Raw genomic sequence first — 20,347 nt, 5'->3', positions numbered from 1 at the left:
GTTATTACTATACTTCGTAACCCTCCTCTGTGGCGCGGCATCACCGCTGTTAGCACATTTTTAATGCGTGTTTAACGCAGATCGCGATCGTAAACCGTCGGTAAGTGTTGCGGTGGGGGGAGGGGGGTTCAGGTGCCTCATTAGACGACAAGTGGTAGCCCCCTTTTGTACACGTTGTATCGAGTGGGGGGACTGTCATTTTGTTCCTGTACATGCTGATGATAAATGTAATTAATAAGTAATGAGAATCTATGTTATAAACCGTGGATTAATTGACTGAAAATAATGCTTTCATTGGTTAGTTCTTGAACCTATGAGAACCTATTAGCGTTAACAATTTTAGTAAATAAAATTCAAAATTCAAATTCCTTTCAATCCTTAAAAAAATATAAATCAAAAACTATATTAGTAGTTCTTATACTAAAATACAACGAAATGTATCAATGTTAGCTTAAGTATATATATATATTTGTTGAGATTTGGATTTGATATCAAAAATGTTATTCTTAAAATTTAGCTATCGCTTCCCACGTACTACATAAAGAAAACTACACTTAGAACTATGTACATATATAAGTACGCGAACACTTCAAAACTAACACAGAATTACGACAGCCGAGTGTGAAAATCGCCTAAACCACATCAAAAAGGCACTCGAGGAGCGCAGGGGGACAATATTATACGATATATTGAGCAGTATCAGCTAAGTAACAACGCGAATTCCCAATTAAAATACTAATTGCCCGCGTTTTGTGACACTTTGATGTTAGAACGGCGTGTGTGGATGAGCCTTAGAGTGGGATGCGTTTTGTCGATATATGTATATGTTATGTATGTACGTTGTCAGGTAAATATGTTTTATACGTAATCATTTTTGGTTAGATTCTGCAAAGAAGCGTTGAGAGAAGAGTAGCGTGAGTTTGAACGAAACAAAATAGGTACTTCGTCGGAATATAATCTAAGTTTTATAAAATACTAGTGGTCCGCCCCGGCTTCGCCCGTGGCGGACCACTATTTCGCAATAAAAGGTAGCCTATGTCCTTTCTCGGGTATCAAAATATCTCCATACCAAATTTCATGAAAATTGGTCCAGTAGTTTAGGCGTGATTGAGTAACAGACAGACAGACAGACACGAATTGGGCCACGCTTGCACCGGGGAAGGTACCACACCCTCACAGAATATCGGCGCCAGAGGCGGCTCGTGACAAAATTTTATGGGTGATCACTTGAAATAAAGCACTGAAAATAAAGCTATAAATTAAATGGTACCGAGATTGTGAATGTTTTTTCATCTTGATTGAAAGATGAGCGAAGTCGTCAACGCCCGTTTCAGTCCAAGCACTCTCACCTCCGCCGGCCGCGCCCGCTTCAAATAAAAGACACGGAAAACAAAATAGTTTGTTGCTTTCATCACAACCACACAACCACGGTGTTTTCAGTTTTCACATATTGTTCGGATTTAAACACACGCGTATATTTTTCCGTTTTGGTCGTACATTTTTGCGTAAGTTCAAGTTCAGGCCGTGGCGGTCCCTTAGCTTTCAATTCAAGCCGAATTTGTAACGTTTTAACACACTTTTTAATGAACGCCACATTATAATTGTCCATTTTAACACTCAAAAGTAATAGGTACTGATAACTACAGGCTATTTCAACAGTCAACACGTATCATATGAATTATATTAGAAAATTCCCGAATTTGTATTCGCACGCGTGCAGTCAAGTTGACTCGAGTGTTTAGCGCGCAGCGCAATCGCTGTCCTGTGTGCCCGGGCGCGCGGTAAAAACGAACCGGCAACGTTTGCGGGAACGGCGCTCCGAATTTTGCTATGTTTTCATAGAAAATCTTCTGTTTCACGCGCAGGACTCACTGGCAAACTTTCTCTTTCACTCCTATTGGTTTTCGTATTAGGAAATGTACTAAATATTTTTTCATTGGAGCGCAATCGTGAGCGCTCCGCTACGCGCGTTATATGTAATACAGATACAGTATTAACCTACAGGTGTATGGGATGATGGAATGATGAATATATTCATTGGTATTGCCAGTAGTTTTTTTACGATTACGATTGATTTTAAATAGTAATAATTAATATTAATAATGAAATTTAGGAGTATGATTTTATTATAATTATTTATGGGAGTTCACTGCACCAGCGCTCCTTAGGGCGAGCCGCCTCTGATCGGCGCCATAGTGACAGTTTACTGTCGCGTTCCGTACGGTGAGTGAGGGGTCCGGAGGCCCACATCCCTTCCCATCCCCTACCCATCCTCTCCTTCCCTATCCTCAATCCCCCCCATCCTCGCCCCTTCTACCTTCTAACTCCTTCAAAATCCCTTTGAGGACAGCAACACATCCACTTCCCAGTGGAGTGGATGCTTATGGGCGGCGTGTATCGCTTAACACCAGGCGACGCGTCTGCTTGTTTGCTGTCCTATACCATAAAAAAAAAAAAGAGTTACTTTCGCATTTATAATATTAGTATGGATTTTATATATACGTGTAAATAAATGATTTTTATCTATACTTATAATAAATCTGTAGAGAGGCCAATTCTGTACATGAAATATATTTAAAAAAAAACTATGAAGGGGTGATAAGGGATCGCTACTGATGCCAAAAATGCAATCAGTAAAATTTTTGTCTGTCTGTCTGTCTGTCTGTCTGTCTGTCTGTCTGTATATTCGTTATAGAAACAAAAACTACACGACGGATTTTAACCAAATTTGGCACAATTATTCTTCATACTCCTGGGCAGGTTATAGTAAAAGAATCATGTAAATCGGTGTAGAAACACCAAAGTTATACATGAAATACGCTATAAGTCATCGCGCGTGAATACAGAATCATGCAGCCATAAGGATTATTTTTGTGTATCAGTTGCCGCGTTCGACGCGCTTCGCGGCGGGAGCTATAAAAAGGCGGCGGGTCTGCACCCGTTTCGCGTTGTCATGGCATCACGTGTGAACGGCTGAACCGATTTCGATAATTCTTTTCTATTATATTCCTTGAAGTACGAGGATGGTTTTTATGTAGAGAAAACGTAAATATGTACCACGGGCGAAGCCGGGGCGGACCGCTAGGAAACTGACCGATATAAGTTGCGTTGCTACCCCAATCTACAAAACTTTTTTGGTCTTACATTAAAGACAAAAAACGCGCTTCGTCCGTTCCCACGCTTACTCTGGGTAATCGTTCAGCACATACAGATATTGAAAATAAGTAATATGTTCGCAGAGTTCTTTTCATCTGTCTGGGAAAAAGACTCATCAGAACGTGCACTTAGCCATGGCAATTAAAATAAAAATAATTTCGTCATCAGATAATGCAAACACGTGTTTACGTGAGTCATAAATTTATTATGGTATAGTCCTAAAATGTTTTCTAAGAAACAATAGTGTACTTACATTGTCGGCAAGTTTATTTTATTTTATTTTATTAAGGCTCATTAGCAGCTGTACATCGATTGTTTTACATAAAAAGTACACAAAAAAGTTCAAGTTCTTAAAGTCGGCAACTTATTTTTGTTCGAACAATAGAGATAATAAATTCCAAATGATCAAGTTGTAGATAAAGGTTGTAAAATAAAACGTTGCTATGGTCGAGATACAAAGGTGAAAGTTAATTTTTCGAGTTATTTTATTTTATTTTATTTTCTTTATTAGGGATAATAAACAGCAGAACAGTGGTTAATTGTACAATAAAACTTAATCTAAATACAGGTATAACTGTCCAACCAACAACATTATCCACAGTTTGGATACATACATTTTTATACGTGCAACAAATGCGAATAAGAAAAAATAAATATAAACGTGCACTTAGCCATGGCAATTAAAATAAAATAAATTAAGAATTGGAGATAAAAGTAGAGGGACGCAAAATAAGATAGGTTATTGCATGTTTAAGAGCAGATCAACTAAACTTCTTCGAACGGTTAAAGAGTGAAAATATGTACCAAAATGGCTTGGAGGGACTCGGTGATTATTTCAACTAATAGAGGGTCAAGATTTCAAGTAATGGAGGTTTTGGTGTTTGAGGGGAAAGGAACAAAACATTTTTTCTAGATTTGGAGGTATTTGACTTATCGAGGTTCGACTTAACGAGGTGCTACTGAACATGAAATACGCTATAAGTCATCGCGCGTGAATACAGAATCATGCCATAAGGATTATTTTTGTGTATCAGTTGCCGCGTTCGACGCGCTTCGCGGTGGGAGCTATAAAAAGGCGGCGGGTCCGCGTGCGAGGTTCATACAATATTTGGCTGTTGATGCGAATAGACGTTCAGAGTGTTCGACCTTATTGACAGATTTCTTTTGTTGTTGTTGTTGGTTTTAGTAGTGTTAAAGCATATTATTAGTTTACATTTTATTTCTTTATAAGTGAAGTACCAGTAGGTACGCATTTTAGTTATTTTGGAAGTGTTTAATTATATTAATAGTTTTTTTTCGTAATTATTTGTTTTTCTATAGGTTTTGGTAGTGTTTAAGCATATTATTAGTTTACATTTTATTTCTTTATAAGTGAAGTAGCAGTAGGTACGTATTTTAGTTATTTTGGTAGTGTTTAATTATATTAATAGTTTATTTTCGTAATTATTTGTTTTTCTATAGGTTTTGGTAGTGTTTAAGCATATTAATAGTTTACATTTTATTTCTTTATAAGTGAAGTATCAATTGGTACGTATTTTAGTTATTTTGGTAGTGTTGAATTATATCAATAGTTTATTTTCGTAATTATTTGTTTTTCTATAGGTTTTGGTGGTGTTTAAGCATATTATTAGTTTACATTTTATTTCTTTATAAGTGAAGTAGCAGTAGGTACGTATCTTTGTTATTTTGGTAGGTATTAATAGTTTATTTTCGTAATTATCATATATTTATTATAGTAGTGTTTAACTATAATTATTATAGTTCATTTATAGATTTCTTTTGTTGTTATTCTATAGGTTTCGGTAGTGTTTAAGCATATTATTAGTTTACATTTTATTTCTTTATAAGTAGTAGTAGGTACGCATTTTAGTTATTTTAGTAGTGTTTATATTATATAATATTAATAGATTTCATAAGTGCAAGGTAGCTTCAGTTACTGTTGATTAAAAATACACAATGCCACCTAAAAAAAGACCATCTTTATCTCGAAATTCTAGAGATGCTAAGAGGATGAGAAATGCGCGTTCTCAAGAATCGGCAGAGGAAAGAGCATATCGGTTAAACTCTATGAGAGTTAGTGCCTCAACTTCTCGAGCCAATGAAAGCTCTTCAGAGAGAGAGATGCGATTAGCAGCTGACAGAGCGAGACGAGCTACATCACGGGCGTCTCAAAGCTTTTCTCAACGAGAGCTAAGGCTTACCATTGACCAAGAACAACATGTGTTATCCCGAGCAGCTGAAACTGCTTCACAACGAGAATTGCGTCTCACAGCTGACCGCGAACGACATACATTATCTCGCGAGTCCGAAACATTTACTGAAAGGGAATTACGTCTCACAGCTGACCGCGAACGGCATACATTATCTCGCGAGTCAGAAACCTTCACTGAGAGGGAATTACGTCTTACAGCTGACCGCGAACGTCATATATTGTCTCGCGAGTCAGAAACCTTCACTGAGAGGGAATTACGTCTTACAGCTGACCGTGAACGTCATATATTGTCTCGCGAGTCAGAAACCTTCACTGAGAGGGAATTACGTCTCACAGCTGACCGCGAACGTCATATATTGTCTCGCGAGTCAGAAACCTTCACTGAGAGGGAATTGCGTCTCACAGCTGACCGCGAACGTCATATTTTATCTCGAGAATCTGAAACTTTTACTCAATATGAAGACCGTTTGACAAATGATAGGGTGCACCATAATATTGTTCGATCACTCGAAGATGAACATGAGCATGAACAACGACTAGAGTCGGTACGCGAACATTACAATTCTTTGACACAAGAACGATTAATAAGTTTGTCTAATGAAAGATTAAGAATCGAAAATATTCGGTCTCTTGAAACGGACGAACAGCGAGAGGCCCGTCTTACTGCAGACAGATTTCGTCATAGTCTTAATAACTTAGATGTACACATAGAAGATCAATCTAGAAATACGGTGGCGTGGTCAGACAAATATAAAAGTGGGTTTGCTTATAATTTCACAATTGATTACAGATCATCTTCTGTAATAGGCGATATGAACGTGGTATGTTCTTTTTGTAATGCTTTAAAGTGGAGTAAGGAGTCGGCTGGATTCTGTTGTTCTGGAGGTAAAATAAATTTGCCTTCATTCGAAGACCCACCGGAACCTTTGAAATCATTACTTTTAGGGGAACATGTGCAATCTAAACAGTTTTTCGACAACATTCGCACTTATAATAGTGCGTTTCAGATGACATCCTTTGGTGCTCAACAAATCTCCGAAGGTCCTTTCATGCCTACTTTTAAAATACAAGGTCAGGTTTACCATTTGATAGGATCTCTTTTGCCTGAAGACCAACCTAAGTTTCTTCAAATATATTTTGTATCCGACTACAACGAACAGTCGAATATAAGAAATCAATATTTCCCAAATTTAAATGCTGAACTCATTTCACAACTTCAGAACATGTTGCATCAGATTAATTCGTATGTATGCAGTTTTAAATAGGCATTAGAAGCTCTTCCTCGAGATGATGATAACAATTATAAAATTGTTATAAATGCCGATAGGCGTCCAACGCAGGAACACCCTGGGCGTTATAATGCTCCATCCACGAATGAAGTTGCTGTGGTATTGGTCGACCAGGAATGTGATAGGCGTGATATCGTTATCCGTTCCAGAGACAATCGTTTACAACGTATTTACGAAACCCACAGGGCTTACGACGGTTTGCAATATCCTTTGATATATTGTCGAGGGGAAGATGGTTATAATTTTGCTTTATACCAAACTGATCCGCATACAGGCGCACCTATTTATAATAAAAAGATTTCATGCCTTCAATTTTACTGTTACCAATTGCAAGTAAGACGGAATAGGTTTGTATACTTGCAACGTTTTCGTGGCTTATTCAATCAGTTTATTGTAGACATGTACGCAAAAATTGAAACCGAAAGATTAGTTTATATACGATCTAATCAAAGGCAGCTGCGCGCTGAAGAATACGTGCACCTTCGCGACGCCATGCAGCAAGATAATGATACGGTGAATATGGGCCGTTTAGTTATTTTGCCCTCTTCTTTTACTGGTGGTCCACGCTACATGCACGAACGTACTCAAGATGCTTTTTGTTACGTAAGAAAATATGGACGTCCCGACTTATTTATTACTGTAACTACCAATCCTAAGTGGGATGAAATCACTCGGGAGCTTCTTGAGGGTCAAGCACCGCATGACCGCCATGATATCATCGCAAGAGTTTTTCATTTAAAATTAAAATCAATGATAGATCTATTTACCAAAGATAACATTTTTGGAGAAGTATTGTGTTATATGTATAGTGTTGAATGGCAAAAACGCGGCTTACCCCACGCACATATCCTGCTTTGGTTAAAAGATAAGGTTCGACCTAATGATGTAGACAGTTTAATCAGTGCCGAAATTCCAAGTCCGATTGCAGATTCCGAGTTATACGACATTGTTAAAACTCATATGATACATGGTCCATGTGGTGCATTTAACGTGAATTCTTCTTGCATGCAAGACGGTCGTTGCACTAAAAGATATCCAAAAGCCTTAGTGGAAGAAACTGTAACAGGACATGATGGATACCCGAAATATCGTCGCCGTTCAAGAGATACTGGTGGTTTCACTGTTGAAAAGCGAGTGTCTGGACAACAGGTTATTTTAGACAATAGGTGGGTCGTTCCGTATTCTCCTGTGTTGTCCAGAGCATTTCAAGCTCACATAAATGTTGAAATGTGTAATAGTGTAGAGTCAATAAAATATATTTGTAAGTACATTAATAAGGGCAGTGACCAAGCTACATTTGCTTTGAGAAATGAAAATGATGAAGTTACAAGATTTCAGTCAGGCAGATATATAAGTTCTTCAGAAGCTGTGTGGCGGATCTTAAGTTTCAACATTCATGAAAGATATCCACCTGTGACCCATCTGGATGTTCATCTTGAAGGCGGTCAACGTATATATTTCAACACCGAAAATGTCACAGAACGGTTAGAGAACCCTAGACAAACAACTTTATTAGCATTCTTTCGACTTTGCCAAACTGATGATTTTGCAAAATCTCTTTTATATGAAGAAGTTCCATCGTATTATACCTACGATAAGCAACGAGGTGTCTTTAATCGTAGACGCCGTGGCAGGCCTGTAGATGGCGAGTCAGGTATTTTCAAAGAACATGTTCTTGGTAGAGTATACACCGTTCATCCTAACAACGCTGAGTGTTTCTATTTGCGATTATTATTACATACTGTGCGAGGACCAACCTCATTTATAGATTTGAGAAAAGTAGACAATGTTGTTTATCCCAGTTATCATGCAGCTTGCCAAGCGCGTCATTTGCTTGAAAATGATCAGCATTGGGATGACGCTTTAGCAGAATCCTGTGTTAGTGATAATCCAAGACGGTTACGTCATTTATTTGTAACATTACTTACATTTTGTAATTTGTCAGATGCTGTACAATTATGGGAAAAATATAAAGACAAATTTTCAGAAGACTTTCTTAGAAATATATCTAACAATGATGAAGGCACAACTAATGATAATTTCCGTGATCTTGCCATAAATCAGTGCTTATTAGCTCTTCAGGATGAGTTAACAGCAGTTGGCGGTAAATCACTATGTGAATATGGTTTGCCAACACCAACCTCAGTCGGAGAGGTAACTAATAGGGAATATTCCGCAGAGATTGGTTACAACTTAATGGAACTGCTGACAACATTAGAAAACGGTGTCCCAATGATGACTGCAGAACAACGTTCAGTTTATGACCGTGTGTGCGGAAGTGTTCAAAATAATTTGGGAACAATATGGTTTTTAGATGCACCTGGAGGAACTGGGAAAACCTTTTTGACTAAATTAATATTGGCTTATGTTCGAAATCAGCGTAAAATAGCTCTTGCCGTAGCTTCATCTGGGATAGCTGCAACATTGCTACCAGGAGGTAAAACGGCTCACACTATGTTCAAAATACCAATTGATTTAGATCGCACGGAAAGTCCAACCTGTAGTATTTCAAGAAATAGCGACAAAGCAAAGGTATTAAAAATAAATAAATAAATAAATAAATAAATAAAGCTTTATTTGTTCCATAAAAAATATACAATTTTAGTTACAATATCAGTTTGAGTACATTGTAGAACAATTTAGGTACTAATCTAGTTTATATAATTTAGTAAAGTTAAGTACTCTTTAGGTTTCTATATGGACCCCGTACGGGTAAAAGCCTCCCCCAAGCTTTGAGCTCTGTTAGTTTTTGATCAGAAGATAAATGATCTTACATTAAGGTTGCAGATATAAAAGTTAGTTTAAAAAAAAAACAATGTTGTGTGGTTTTATGAAACCACGGTAAAAGTGAAACTTTTTTCACACTATATGTAGACATTTAACTAAATATAAATAGTAATAACAAAATAAAAATAGTCACGCGACATGCGCTACACAGACCAAAAAGTTTGAGACGATGTAATGAAAGGTATTACGCGAGTGTAATTTAATCATATGGGATGAATGTACGATGGCCCATCGAAAAGCAGTAGAAGCGGTAGATAGAACTTTAAGGGATATAAGACAAAATGATCGACCAATGGGCGGTATCACGGTTTTATTTTGTGGTGATTTCCGACAAACCTTACCGGTAATACCACGGGGAACCCGAGCTGATGAGGTTAGGGCTTGCCTGAAAAGCTCTTATTTGTGGCGTGATATACAATCGGTGCATTTGACTATAAACATGCGAGTGAGAACTGGAGATAACCCGGATGATAGTCAATTTTCTGATTCATTATTAAAGATTGGTGAAGGTACCTATCCACAACTACACCAAGGAAAACTTATTCTGACGCCTGAATTATGTTGTATAGTGCAATCTCAACCACATCTTATATCGTCGGTTTACGGTGACGTAACAAATATATTAAATAGGGACAATTCCTGGCTATGCGAAAGATCTATTTTAACTCCTCGCAATGACCAGGCATCTGAGATTAATAACAAAATACTGTCGAATATACAGGGGGAAAGCAAAGTTTATAGATCAATAAATAGAATGGTCGATGAACAAGAAGCAACTAATTACCCGATAGAATTTTTAAATTCTTTAAATATGCCCGGACTTCCTTCTCACGAAATTTGTTTAAAAATTGGCATTCCGATTATTCTACTCCGAAATTTAAGACCACCACAACTTTGCAATGGAACTCGACTAAAAGTAACCCAGTTGCAACAAAATATAATCGAGGCTCAAATTTTAACAGGTTGCGGTGCAGGAGAAACCGTCTTTATCCCCAGAATACCCTTAATACCAAATAATTTTCCATTCCAATTTAAAAGGACGCAATTCCCAGTATCGGTGTGTTATGCAATGACAATAAATAAGGCTCAAGGGCAGACTTTTCATGTTGCCGGAGTAGATCTCGGTGTCAGTTGTTTCTCGCATGGTCAGTTATACGTTGCTCTTTCCCGTGTTAGCAGTTCTAGAAATCTTTATGTTCACGTGCCGGACGGGTCAACTTTCAATATAGTTTACCCGGAAGCTTTGCGCTAAAGTATTTTGATTCTATAGGTCCTTAAGCCTCATGTGAACCTGATGTAAATAAAATTACCAATACATTTTAAATTAATAATACACAAGGAGTTACACGCTGACGTAGTCGCGGGCACAGCTATCTATACTTTTCTGCCGGAAGTCACTATTCCACGCGGACGAAGTCGCGGGCAAAAGCTAGTTTAAAATATATCTCTTTGTTACAGGTAAGCGAGCTGGCGATAAAATTACAGATTAAGTAGGTAAGATATCAAAAAAACGGCTGATGGACAAAATCCCCTCTTACTTACCCACGTTACACTATATTAATGGTAACCGGTGGTAAATGTTAAAAATACCTATGTAATGACGTTTCAAAAGCACTTCTAGAAGAAGTCTAATTGAATAAATAAATGTTTGAGTTTTTTTTTAAATATCATGATGAAACAGAATAGAACATATCAACATTATAATCCGAGAACTGCACCATCAGGATATGTATAGGAAACACTTTATAATAACTACGTGGATACGACCCACTGCGTATTAATAAACAGATTAGGGTTAGTACTAAACATTATCACGTATCTTCAATGGACTAGATAAACTTTACCATATAATTTATATTTAAACACCAATAAAACTGATAGATAGAAGCCCTCAATACATTAAGCAGATATACAGAAAGTATAATATTATAATTTGGATAAGTCAGTATCAAAAAATGATAATCGAACTTATCTCTATATATTATAGAGACGATTATTAATTGATATCTCAAATACAACCAATAGATAGAAATCCTTCAATACATTGAGCAGATATGAAACAGAAAGTATAATAGAATTTGGATAAGTCAGTATCAAACAAAGGAAATCGCTCAGCAAACACCACTCCCCTCGCGGCTCCTAAATATTAAGTGTTAATAATGTCGCCAACACCCTATCCCGGATAGGGTTGCCAGGTATTCGAAACTTTCCCGATATATCAGCATGGCAGGGGATAAAAAGTTTTGCAAACTTTCTGAAACTTAAATATCCTATTTTAAACAAGTGTTGTGTTAAAGAGTAAAAACTAGGTATCTGTTTATCCAGGTAAGAAATTTCATCGAGATCGGTCAAGACGAACGACTAGATCAGAAAAATAAAATCATACACACTTTTACCTATATTCATTTAGGATACTTTATTACGTTTGTGACCAAGAATAATTTTAATAACAGTATCCAGATCGATTAAAACTAAAGATATAAATTAAGGCATTATTCTTATCAACTTCGAAATCTAAGAAGATATATGTACCAAAAAAATCATGAGTACATTTGCAACGTGTTTCTTTTAGCAATGTCTTTACCAAACAAATTTCATACACCCATTTCCTAAGTGTTGCTTTCAGCAATTTCCACTATTATACCAGCATATCAACTTTTGAAAGTTCGTAAATTCCTATATCATCTCTAGGAATTAGTATACTTGGTACATGGTAACCCTACCCGCAGTAAGGATCAAAAATTCAGCGATTCGTTCCGCCCAAGTTACCGCAAGGGTTGTAGTTAACCATTCATCGGTATTGGGAGCTTTAATAAGTTTACTTTGTCTGTGCTGTGGTAATTTTGCATGCCGCAAATTGGATGTGATGATGCTGAGGAACTTGGCGAATGTGACGCATCCATTTTTTATGGTATAGGAAGGCAAAGGAACAGGTGGGTTAATCTTTAGTTCTGTAACAGAGGTGAAGCGTATTGTTTACAAGAGAATTACAAAGCATAAGACTGATTACACGTAAAAAGTTTTAACAAGGTTAGCAGGAACGATCATAATTCATGGCGTATTATTTTAGGTGTCTCAATACAAAGGTATTCTTATGTTACTTCTCTATTCAGTCAGTCAATATGTTTTTATTTATTTAAGAAAAGTATGTGATATGATTATAGGCTTAGAATATTTACAAATGTTATTCGAAACTTCACTTATTCTGTGCTAGATTGTTATTTAATTTGAACATAATAAACCACACATGAATTCGTTTAATAAAACGTTCATATCAAATGACCACCTACGTTGCGGCAACTAAAAATTTAATCAGCTCACTATTCCTTTCAATACGTCTCCTTCTCTATTCAAACAAATTCTACCTCACAACATGCACTCCTATCAATAACAAATTCCCTCAAAAAGAGTATAAACATTCCGTAGAATTCGTCTCGATTCCCACAAAACCAAGCAAACAAAACAACACATTACGCCACCCCATCATAAACTTCCAAACGTCGTGAATAATAAAACGCACCTTCCCAAACGAAGCTAATCAATATATACAACGCAATCAAAATGCCTAATTAAAATTGCTCCCGCGGTATTTGCATATGAAAACCTTTATAATTGATCGTCGGAGCCCTTCAAGACAATATGGGGTGGGAGATACGAGTGTTTTCGTGTTTGTTTATGATAGTGTACAGATACTTATTCGGACTAAGAAGAAAGATATTGAAAAACTTATATGCGAAAATGACAATATTTTTGGATACTAGAAACTAGATCGTAGGCTATTGAACAAGGATGTTTTTTTGTTTTTTAATAGTTTTTAAATGAGAAATGTGAAAGCTGATTAATTTATGTGTCAGATTTTTTAATAATTCAACGACATTTTAGGACCATTCGCGTAGCATGCTCCGTAGATAATTTTACAATTTTCATATCCATTATAAATCCATATGTTTGTTTTTCTCAGAACATAGGATTACATCAGGATTATCAAAACACCTAGCTCAAAAAAAAGTATTTTGTATCCTATAAACCCAAATATCCCAAACATTTCTTTTCCATGCTCCGAGAAATGTCGACTTGACGAGGTCCTTTAAACAAAACAGCTCACGAATCTATTTGTATTTATATCATCTAAGAACCCAACATTACCCCACAACACATAGCTCAGAGAAATGCCTATGTTTTTTCTAAAAGTGATCTATAAAGTATCTCCACGTGCGCGAGGAGGCCACGGTGGAGAGGCCAGGACTCGTCGGGTGATTCACCTCGACACGAGTGGCTTGCATAACTTACCTGATGCTGGGGTTTTATCCGTAGATATATCTGGGACTTGATAGTTCGTTAGCACCTTCGTATACGATTTTTTGGGTACAAGTAATCGGAAGTTCAATGATTGAGATGGCGTGTAGGTAACTATTACTTGTAACTATATCAATACTTTATAGGAAAAAAAAAAATTTGTGTGGTTTTATTAAACCACGATAAAAGTGAAACTTTTTTTCACACTATTATAGACATTTAACTAAAAATTATCGTATTTGTACGATAATTATCGTACGTATCGTGCGTCACGCGACATGCGCTACACAGACCAAAAAGTTTGAGACGATGAAATAAAAGTTTCACTTTAATAAGTTTAAATATTATTGAGCATATAATAATTTGTTATAACGGCCTAGTTATGGTCGCACTGATCTTTGAAATATCTTTTTGGAGGATTCCATTACGTTATCCCATGAAACTCATATTATCACATAAGTAGGCAATTTTATGAGCTAACCTACTCTGATCACCGACCGCGACGTCTATTCACAAACATCTCTCCTTCATTTATAATCAATTCGTGAAATTAAATATTATCCTATTCTTGTATAGAAAACATTTAAGGGTAAAATTTAAGCATCACTTTGTATTACCAAAGATCTGTTTTGTGTGTTTTGATCAGATTTCATGCAAATTCTTAAATTCTAAAAAGTAACATTACACGTAGCAATTATTAATTAGTTCCTTGTCCTTAATTTTAATTGTGTTTATGAGTATAATTGATGCCATCTTTTCTCTTTATTATCTAAGAAAATAACTTACACTCCTGGAAATATTGTAATAGAATTAACTCCCCAAGGTGTACGTTGAATTCCCTCCAACTATTCTGCGCAGCAAGTATCAAGGAATAAAGTTATTACCGAGAATCTTTAAAATATAAGCACTTAGAGAATCTTTTTAAATATCACGCGAACTCAATATTTTACTGCGAGCTGTATCGTGTCTGCTGTGTGTGGCGTGTGGCTAGAAAATACGCGTTTTTATGTCAAGTTTTGAAAAACATGTTGAAATTTGTATGTGGTCGTAGCTTGAGCGGAAACGTTCAAACATATAGTAAAGAGTTGTAAGTCATAAAAAAACGTTGAAAATCGTTAATGAGCTCATGATTTTACTTTACGTGATAAGACCAAGGAATAAATGTAAAATGAAAAAGGTATAATTCACTAGCAAAAAGTACTTTAAATTTAGTTCTAAGAAAAACTTGCTGTTTTCTTATGCATTTTTCAAATTTATTTGTTCAGCATACCTACTTAATATTTCCATATATACTATTTGCCTTGTAATATTAGTTTAAAATAAAATAAGCTACTAGATAATCGTCCTGATACCTAAAGTATTCCGTCAGTTTCATGGCGCCACCCTCAGACAAGCGCGTCTACCACACTCGCGACTGTCTGCTAGCCCGCGGCGACGTTTCAAGAGCTACAGCTCTCTGAAAAATTAATATATAGGTACGTTACTGTACGGTATAGGAGTTTTATGTGAATGCATTGCATGGATTAAATGTTCGGCAGCTAGTGTGCACTCTACGAATGTTTTCGGCTAACGATGCATTTAGATCAAACGAGCGAATGCTCAATGTAACCCCACTATGGTAAATTAATTTAGTGTAAACAGGCGTAGAGCATTCTTTCGTTGTTCTTAGAGCGTTCGAGATTCTATGCAATGTTCTAATAATGAAATGCAAGCAAGTTAAGTACCTAAATTAACGGTTAAAATATAAAAACAATATTGATACAAAAGCGTTATAAGAAATAGTACGCTAATTAAATATATACTTATGCAATAACGTTCAGAATAATATGTATGTAACGTAATAAATAGTTGTTTCAAAATAACCAAGTTGTTCACACTGTATTTCAGCTCATAGCGCCCTTCAACGCCCCGTTTGATTTTTTTCCGTATAGATTTTCAATTTAATTCGAACGAATGCCTTTATTCTACGCTTCCTTATTGAATTCTCGTCTAACGGTTATCTAATGTTGAATTAGCGGTGCAAAGAACTCATTGGCCAGGAACTGGCACTGCTGTCCAAAATTTCATTTGAAACGAAAGACGCTTTCAAGTCTTCGTCTCACAATTAATTACTCCGTCCGCAGAAAATCAATCAGGATTATGCCTTGCGGTCATTTATTGAATCGTGTAATGAAAACTTGCTACCGAGACTATTAGAGCGGGTTCATTGAAGGGTAACTATTAACTCCCCATAAATTGTTCTGAGGTCTCCCGATAACACCTTATCGAGTTGTTAAGAGCAATATCGGCCCTATAATTGTATCCTCCGGGGTAGCGGTTAATCAAGACTATTATGCTGGTATCGAAACTGCCGCTAGATGTTGTCTAATGTTTGGATACATTATCCAACTATTGTCGGGCGGTTCAACGTTTGTTTTGGTAATTAATTTTGATATGGAATCATTTAAGAAGTGATAACTTTGGTTGCTACTATAAACATGGAACGTGATTGTATTAATGTGTTCTCTTCAGTATGAGACTCCTATTGAAATGGATAGATCATCCTATTAAACATACAGATAGACCAAATTTATTTCGAGCAATGTAATTTGTTTCATAATCCTAAGCCATTTTACGTTAATAGACATTTGGCCCTATTCAATAACGTATAGAGCATAGTTCGTGCAGACCCTTAAACCCTTATCCAAACTTATCACCATCCATGACCAATAAACTTGAAACAGAATTTAATTCACACCACAACAAACGTACACAAATACATACATATTTTCGTCGAAATAATACGACAGTAGTAATTGAATCGGCCTCGGGCGAACTCGGGGTATGTCGTTAACGTTCCTGAGGGTTCTTGCTATGGCTGTACCCTAGATATGCACTAGAATGCTTCTACAAAACAAACGAGCGAGCGCGACGGGGATATCTGCGAGCCGCCTAACGGGAAAGAGACGGCCACATTAGAAAGTGTTTATTATAAACAAAGGATGTAGTCTTATTGGTTGTACCGTTTTAATAGACTATTGGACACCCGTCGACGAAAATTTCACCTTTGGAAGACGACACACAAATTGTTAGGGTCGGGATATTGGCGATGTTTAGTCAGAGGCGATTTTGCTCAGAGCGTATTAAGATGTCCTTTGATGTTATGCGGTCCGAACATTGGGTTTGACCGGTTAATTAAATGTAGATAGTATCGCTATAGACGTGTGCCTTGATCGTTTTGTAGGATTAAGTGTCGGTTTATTGTTTCTGACATGTTATTTCTTTTGGGTTACCTTTATAGGCTTAATTTTGTATAATTTATGCGATCAAATAGAACATGCTACCAAATAATTAATATTGTATTTTTTGACTACATACAAAATGCGTCTCGCACCTTTATTAAAGGTAGAATAATGTTTAAAAACATTATGTTATCGTAATTGTTTATCAATTTAATATAATAATATAAATGTAAAAGTAGCATGCACTTAACGTTATATCACTATATCGAATGCTATTCACCCAATAGGAGAATATTTGTCACATTAATCTTCACTCGCATTCAAAGACAATACAAACGTGAAGCGGAAAATATGCGCATTGTAGCACAGCAGAAGGAAACAATACATACATAAGATCGGAACACCCAATATTGTTTTCTGACAGGCGAAGAATAATGGACTCAATCTAAAGGCACTCCAGTCCGTCGAACAACGATTGTCGAATTGAGTGATGGTTTTGCCAAAAGCCCATCTCGTGGACGCCCGATCCATCATAACGGCTATTCCGTACAAACGGGACCATCAAATCGAGGTTCCGTGAACGTTTCTATGCGGGGGTGCCACAAGGTTCCGTTCTTGGTCCTACGGGGGTCGAGATACGCTGGTCGCATTCCAGTGCAAATTATTTTCAGTACTGGTCCAAGCTGACGTTTCGATCTGTTTCCAAATGGATTAATTTGATTAGCGTCCAACAGATGTTTCCAAGCTCGGCTTATTGGACGTGAGAATTGTCTGTTTCGTACGGAACTACGTCGTAAACCTGTCTTTGTGTCTGCATGTGAGGATACATTAATTATGCGAATAACGATTGGATGTATGTTTTTGTAGAGTTTTGCTAATTATTTGCTGTGTTAATGGAACTTGTTATTGAATGAAAAGTAATTATGTGTATAGGAAACTTTTCGATTTGCATTATTATTTGCACACATTTGTAAAACTAGTAACTAGTAAGTGCATGACGAAGTTACAATTCAGATAATGTTTATAAATAGTGCAGTTTAGATGTTAAAACAAGGATTGTAGACATTTCAGATCACAATATTTTTCTAAGTTGATTTATTTCGCAATACGATACGAGAAAAAGTAATAGCAGTAGGGTTGTAACTTAGTTTGAAGAATTGTGTTCGAAATGTTGTATTTTTATAAAATTCTGTTTTCGTGTTAAATGCATATAATTTGAACTTCAAAAGACTGTGAAACAGTTAGTGATTAGTGCCTTACTAAAAATATACATTCGATTTCAAATACCTTTAGAAACATCATAAACAAGGCACCTCAATTGAATTCCATCTCAATAGCCTGGGATGAATCCAATTGCAATCCGCTTGCATTCCGGCGTCCATCTTGGTTCAATCTCAGGCATTCTTGTTAGCTAAGATTAGTACCGAGTGTGGATTCTACGGGGTAATTAGTTGGATTTTAGTGGTATTGGCGTTTTTGAAGATAATTGTAATGATATTGGGTGCTTTTGAGGGTAGAAGTTCATGTAGATAAATATTTTGACAACTTGGTCTTGAACTGTATTTGTTCTAGGAAGTAAGTACATATTTTTCATTATTTCAAAGTATAATGTTCGTTTTGGAACATGTAAAGCAATATTTGCAAAAAGTTTACTACTCTTATACATTGTTTCATAACCTATTGCTTGATGCAGAACATGTAAAACTATATTCGCAACAAATAACAATAAAGTAATGTCACATCACACATTACAGAATGTAAGACAATGCACCTATTATTTCCGTTTTTGATTAAATTCTATAATTTGTTATATTTAACGACGAACGACGCGTGGTGGTGTTTAAAAAAAACAGACAGACATATTATTGTACATAATATTATACCTTCATTCGTAAATATACTTATTTCATTTTTGAACAGAACACGTAGGTACCGTTTCCTTCACACATTAAATTCAATCCACACCGCACCCCATCTTTAACTGTCATACAGAAGAAATAATAATATCAATATGGAAAAATACAATGAGCATAAAAGGTATTACGGTATTGTCGGCGTTTCAATGCAAAACGGGATGTATAAAATTTTATAGGAATCCCTCTTAACGATAAAACTCGTTGGGAATACGCGCGGTGTCTTGAGTCGCGGGGTATAAAAACAATAAATCACAAACATGCAAATCCCGCTAATAACTTGCACAAAACCGAAGCCTATTTCACGGTGCCGATGGTGGGGCTTTTAGAGCGTACGATACGTGTCGTACGATATGTCGGATGTAATGGGGAGGGTTATGCGATTATGAAAGCAGAAATAGATCGACGATTTATTCTGATTTCTTAATTGATTATAAAAGTACGTACTATTATTACAAAAGTAGGAATTAAATTATTTCTGTATTTATTTTATACCTACTTAAAGTTATTTTTATAACGTGTAATACGCCTGTATCATTCTTCACTATACTTTACCATATACTTAATCTCAAAGTCAAAAAATCCAATTCACCAAATCAAATTATTGTCTAATGAATGTCATCAACATTATTAACTTGTCTATTTATTTATCAGTCAGTCAGTAACCAAAGCTATACCAATGAGTGCTTAGATAAGATTTCATTCTACTGGCCATATTTAGACAAATTTAATATTTAATATAGTAAAATCCCTTATCTTTTTATTTGAATATTTAAATTTGTAAATTTTTGTCTTACGATACGACACGACGATATCGCACACGATAACATCACGTGGCATATAAAACGTTCGATCTAAGGAATATTTAATACAAGCACGCAATATACACGGGGGCGGCGGAAGATCGCGGACTCCCGGGTGCTATTTACATGCTGATGTTTAATAATTGATAATACCCCGCGAAAAACCTGCCGGGAACGTGGAATTCGTGGAGCTGTTAATACCGTTTTTTGGGATTTGGAATAAACCAACCAAAAAAAAAAAAAAAATTTTTGGTTGGTTTATTGCGTAGTAGAGGTTGTTACTTGTTAGTGAATTTGAATAATTTGAAATTCAAATATTTTATTTTTTGTTGCATTGTGTAACAATAAAAAATACGCCTACAATGTGATGTAGCTTGCTAATAACCATTGCTTACTTGATGTTGATGTTAAAATCGGGCCATTTGATAAAATATTAAAATTTTGTTCTGATTCGGCGAATAAAATATGATTTATATCACTAACAAAAAAATACAACAGTTTACCAAATACATACAACACGTTTTAATAATATTTACAAAACGTTTTCTTAGTTATCGAATAGTGTACGTACAAACTGTTCAGACTACATAGTATATTTCTGATAAATTACATTACATGAGTTTCAATTTTTCCTATTTATAATTAAAAAAAAAATTGCCGTATTAACAGC

The 20,347-nt window shown here is 36.0% G+C and overlaps 2 protein-coding genes across 2 annotated transcripts in view; both read left to right on the top strand.

The window, feature by feature from the left end:
• LOC123700458 (nucleoporin 88) overlaps positions 1 to 20,347 on the top strand; it is a 118,758-nt gene that overhangs the window by 33,432 nt on the left and 64,979 nt on the right. The gene's annotated exons all lie outside the window — the stretch shown is intronic.
• Positions 6,645 to 10,742, top strand: LOC123700457. The gene is made up of 2 exons (XM_045647668.1): positions 6,645 to 9,189; positions 9,626 to 10,742. Exons 1-2 carry the CDS (start codon positions 7,057 to 7,059, stop codon positions 10,694 to 10,696), a joined length of 3,204 nt encoding a protein of 1,067 aa, XP_045503624.1. The 5' UTR covers positions 6,645 to 7,056; the 3' UTR covers positions 10,697 to 10,742.

Source organism: Colias croceus, chromosome 19, assembly GCF_905220415.1.
Source record: "Colias croceus chromosome 19, ilColCroc2.1".
NCBI classification, from domain to species: domain Eukaryota; kingdom Metazoa; phylum Arthropoda; class Insecta; order Lepidoptera; family Pieridae; genus Colias; species Colias croceus.
This window is presented reverse-complemented; position numbering and strand designations above follow the sequence as displayed.

What these genes read in the sequence shown, in the direction of transcription:
- LOC123700457 (XM_045647668.1), top strand. Translation starts at nt 7,057, where the DNA reads ATGTACGCAAAAATTGAAACCGAAAGATTAGTTTATATACGATCTAAT. An exon ending in GAAATAGCGACAAAGCAAAG is followed by an intron (nt 9,190 to 9,625) that starts GTATTAAAAATA and finishes ATGTAATGAAAG; the next exon opens with GTATTACGCGAGTGTAATTT.